The sequence below is a fragment of the Limulus polyphemus genome, unplaced genomic scaffold (assembly GCF_000517525.1).
Source record: "Limulus polyphemus unplaced genomic scaffold, Limulus_polyphemus-2.1.2 Scaffold1348, whole genome shotgun sequence".
Lineage (NCBI taxonomy): Eukaryota > Metazoa > Arthropoda > Merostomata > Xiphosura > Limulidae > Limulus > Limulus polyphemus.
In genome coordinates, this window is record NW_013666958.1 from 108,482 (window position 1) to 113,792 (window position 5,311).

The 5,311-nt window shown below is 29.6% G+C and overlaps 1 protein-coding gene across 2 annotated transcripts in view; it reads right to left on the minus strand.

The window, feature by feature from the left end:
• LOC106463206 (general transcription factor 3C polypeptide 3-like) overlaps positions 1-5,311 on the minus strand; it is a 153,698-nt gene that overhangs the window by 53,454 nt on the left and 94,933 nt on the right. For both annotated transcript variants that reach the window (XM_013923203.2, XM_022390654.1), the window contains exon 15: positions 1,813-1,993. In XM_013923203.2, the coding sequence (XP_013778657.1) occupies positions 1,813-1,993 (181 nt within the window). The remainder of the gene's footprint in view (positions 1-1,812; positions 1,994-5,311) is intronic.

The following is a 5,311-nucleotide window of genomic DNA, read 5'->3' on the forward strand; positions in this document are numbered from 1 at the left end:
TCCTTACCTTAGGAAAAACATTGAATTGTTGGAAAGGGTTCAGAGAAGGGTAACTAGAATGGTGCCTGGGATGGAGGGGTTGTCTCATATGAGAAGAGGCTGAAATCTCTCAAATTGTTTTCTCTTGAAAAATGAAGAGTTAAGGGGATCTGATTGAGGTGTTTAAGATTGTAAATGGAATTGATAGTGTTGATGTATCATCTTTTTTTTATATTCAACAATGAGAATAGTAGGACTAAGGGACACAAATATAAATTTTGGCAAGGTAGGGGTCATCTTCAGCTAAGACAGTTTTATTTTTCTAACAGGGTGGTTGGCCTTTGGAATGAGTTGCCTTCAGATGTTGTAGAGGCAGTAAATTTAAGTGAGTTTAAGAAAAAGCTTGATAAGTATATGAATGAAAAGGGTTGAATTTAAAATTTTATTATTATTATTATTATATTTTAATCATTTTAATTTAGTTTTGAGGCTGGAACAGCCGAGATAGAACAATAGGTCCCATGTTGTCACAAAACATTATGTTATGTTATTATAAATCTAACTAATATTAAATTCTCAAAAATAGAAAGAAAATCACATGAGAAACAAGACATGGATAATTATGTTTGAATGGGAGATAGTTTCTTACTAAATATAAACAGGTTAAAAGTGAAACTTTTATACTTTCATTTTTGTTTGCAAAATACACTAAATAAATGTTACAAAATGATAAAATATCATTTGTAAAACATTTTTGGGCATAAATTGTTGAAACTGAGTTAGAATTATTATTTTTACTTAAATTTGATTTACATATGTGTACTCAATGCTTGAAAAGTGCTAGCGAGTTGTGATGTTAAGAGATGGAAGGAGAAACAAAATTTATTAATAAGATTGTAATTTAGGTCAGCACAAATATCAAATTTAGTTGTTCTTAAAACACTTGCCTTTTATTTCCCTTTTACCAGTAAGGCTCATACATTTGTTAGTTTCCCAAAAAGTTAAAAATAAATTGGCAAACAATGAAATATGAGCATTTTACTTTCAACTTGTTGTTTGGCAATTTTTTGCTTTATTAGTGTAAAGTGCTGCCTATTCAAGTGCCAAAAAAGTTTACTGCAAATTCTGAGAACATAATTTCAATTTCAAAACAAATTGTACACAAAGTAAACTTATAAAATATGTTAAATTAAATTTAAATTGTGAAAAAATCTTGCTCAATGTTTGCATTTCATGTATTAAGTACATCATCTCAATCAAATGATGTTTATGAAATCCTTCTAACATGTTAGTTTGTTTGTAGTTAAGCACAAAACTATGCAATGGGCTATCTGTGCTCTGTTTCTAGTGCTATAAGTCCATAGACATACAGCTGTACCACTGAGAAGCCTTCTCCTATCATGTATATGTTCTGATTTCAACGAAGCATAACTACTGATTTTAGTTGCATATTCATTGTTACAAAATATACATAGGAAGAAATTAAATTCACATTAATTCTACTTCATAACAGTGCAATAATTTCATGTTATGAACAGTTATAAGCATTTTTTTCTTTCATTTCTATTTTCTTTTTTTTTTAATTCAGCCAGTTATTCATAGTACTGGATGTGTATGTTAAAAATAAATATTATAAGGACTAAAACTCATCATCTTCTGGTTGAATTAAAAACAACTCCAAAATCTGAAAGTGAGACATGGAAAATAACATAAGTTTAAAATAGTTCAGCCAATAAACACAATTATCATACAGCTTTATTTTTGTTGTTTTTACATCTTCACAAAAGGATAGTTTATTAATGAAATAATACAAACAAAATTTTAAAAATTTACCTTGTTTCAAAGTATGAATAGCTTCCCTTGTTTTACCCATCTGTTGTAACAAGCCAGAGAGAGACATTCGTGCATCAAGGTGGGAAGGTGCTAACTGTACCACTTTTTTATAAGCTTCAACTGCTGGCTCTATTCTTCCTAAAGAATTCAAACATTCTGCATAGCGAAGCCATATTGCAGCCTGATAAAAATTACGTACAGTTCTAATAGTTATATATGCACATTACATTGTTATAGAACAACAGTAATACTTAAAAGATGAGAAGGAAATAACCAGAATTTTATACTCAACAACACACTTCATCCTGTTACTATTTTTTCTATATTGCCATATGAAATATTATATTTAATTCTGAAGATAAAATATATTGCCAAAATGTTTAAATTCCATATAGTTTTCAAAACAGTTTTAAAAAATCACTTAAAATTACAATCATGTACATTATTTCATGCCACTTAGCTAGCATAAATTTGTATGTGAAGAGATAATATAATATAGCATTAAAGGACAACAAGGGACCTTTTGGTCTATCTAGGCTGCCCTACTCATTAATTAAACTAAACCCTGAAAAATAAAAACCTCAAAGCCAGCCCTCATCATTCAAATATTTATCAAGCTTTCCCTTAAATTAACTGCATCCACCACATCCAAAGGCCAACCACCATGATAGAAATATAAAGCTGTCTTAGCCAAAGATGATTTCTTCCTGATGTTAAGGGGAAATTTCCAGAACCAAGCCTTCCAACTTCACCCTAGCTTACTGCACGTGTATACAATCAACACAGACCACATTCCAGGGTCACTCTACTAGCAACTGCACATAATTACAATAAATGTTTTCATTATATGCATAATTTCATTTAAAACTGTTCTGTGTGTTAACTGAAAAATTTAGTTCTTTAATGTAAGTTAATTTAATATAAAAAAATATCTGCAAACACCTTTAAGTGGATATTGCTAAACACATTTGTAAATGTTTCATAATGTGTATTTCATATTTAAGTAAATGTGTTACAAATTGGAAAACTGGAATAAGCAGTGAAAACAGAACTGTAACACAACTGTAAAGCAAGAAATTTACTCAATATACAAGTTCCTTCCTTTAGTGAAGCTTTTTATGACTAAATTTAATTACACATGTTCAAAACTTTCAGACACCAAAGTTTTGTACTTAAACATTAATGTTAATACTTCTATTTTTATTAGAAAAATATAGAAAATGTACATGAGACCATTTTTATAATGACATAGCTAAGATTAATTTAAACAACTTTAATGTTTCTTTGCAAAACATGTTATTCTGATGTGGTTAAAACAACGTAAAGGTTTTTCTCAACTCTTTATTTTAAGCTTTTGTGTGTCAGTCTCCCTCAAAAACAAACAAACAAAAAAAAACAAGTCCTTAGTTCCTAACAACAGGAGATAAGAGCATTGAGGGTAGGGTTTAGGTTTTCTGTTGGAAGTCTCGTGAAAGCTTTATGGACATATGAATTGTGTGAAAACCTCAGTAGTTTGATACATATATTCACATCTGTAGTCCTCAAAAATGTTTTACTTTTTAATATTAGAGCACACTTTAAAAATAATTGCTCTATAATAGTTTTTATTGGCATTTCATCTGACATTTATCTAATTCAGGCAAACAGATCTAAATTTTTAACTAAATTAACAACAGCTCTCAATACTATAATACTTAAACTTGTATGGTCTATTTTCCATTTGATTTTAACAGTTAACTTCTTAAAGTTCTTTTTCAAGGGCTTGAATATGATTAAATCAAATTTCTATGACCTGTAAGCTGGATTCAGTTCCACTTTATGCTCTGTCGCCACGGGTCAAAGGCCATGTCATCGTGTTTGTTGACTTGTGTTAAAAATTTTATTGAACTACTATTTTATGAATTTATGTCAATAAGTTTAGTATCAAATTGTACATTATAATTCAAATTTAGTATTATACATCAGTTAATTTCCTAATTGAAAAGTAAATATTAAAAGAACACACCTAAATATCAAATTTTGTATGTTATGTGCTTTGTTAAATGCAGCTTTGGTTCAAATTAGATGTTTGCAATGTCCAAATGCAAAGTTTATAGTTTCGTATGAATTAGGAACTCAAATTACCAATATTGACAAACTAGAATAAAATATAAGAACCTCTTATCTTTTCTATTTGCTGAGATATTGCTTCATGTACTTATTCAAACATAGTGGCCCCACCCACTTCTTTCAATTTTTCAAGACACTTGGTTATATAAACCTACTTCTGTCTATGACATGTGAATAAGTAATCAAAAGCTCAGAATGTCCCCCACATGGTTCTATGAGCCTGAGCAAATTATTTGTGTGGGAAAACTCTATCTTTTCAATCTGGATTTGAAGAGGGTAAGTTGACAATTTAATGAACTGGAAATTTTATATTTTTTTAGAACCAAATACAGCTTAGTTACTAAGCTTAATAAGTTATAGTGTAAATCTATGGTATTAATGTAGTAATTTATGATTTTTTGTTATTTCAAATGTATACATAAAACCTAAAAAAAATTATTTCGTTTCACATCCTCCATGTGCAAAATTTGATAAGGCTTAGCAGTCTATGGCAAGCAGCAAATAGTACAAATTTTGTAACTAGAAGAGATAATAGTTTGCTATACTTCTTTATTTATTTCTAAATAGTAATAATGTATATACATATATATATAATGTATTATAACTGAAATGTGACTGTATGTTACAAAATACTAGTCCACTAAAACATAGAAAAGACAGGTCACTTTGTAATGGCCAGATTTATATTCTTGGATTTGGCAACACGAGTGCACATGCTCCATGTCATTGCAACTTCTGTATTTTTAGCTAGGCATGACTGGAAGGTCAATATAATAAATACATATAAATGTATAATGTTATGAGATGTAAGCTATTTACATTTGTGTTTTTGTGTTATAATTTGTAGTCATTCTAGAACGAAAAAAGCATAATTTATATTTATTTCCTAATTGTTTATGGTCATTACATTTATTTGTTGAATTTCACACAAATCTACTCAAATTTAGGCTCTCCAACAGGAGGGGGGCAAAGAACGCAACTATCCAGGAGCCTGGGCAAATGAAATCTAGTTATGCTATAATGCCCGCAAAGCACCTTTAGGCTATATCTTCTTTTAATCATAAAAAAGCATAGTTTTTGGCTGTTCTTTGCAAATAGATGCTTCATATGTTAAGAATGACTGAAATGATAAATTGAGTAATAATTAATAAATATTTGTTAATTTACATATTTAATAGATATTTGTTGTTACTTTATTAAAGTTTTTATGCTTATACTGTGAGCTAAAAACAGCTGCTGCTATGATTTTGCCTTATTTATAAGCTTGTTTCTGTCCTAATTTGGGATCTTCTTTTTAATAAATTCTTAAAAATGTTAAAAGAGAGAGAACAGAGCCCAGCGAGGATGTTTGCCCATGGGCCCGTGCTAGGTCTCGATGCTCCTGCTCAAG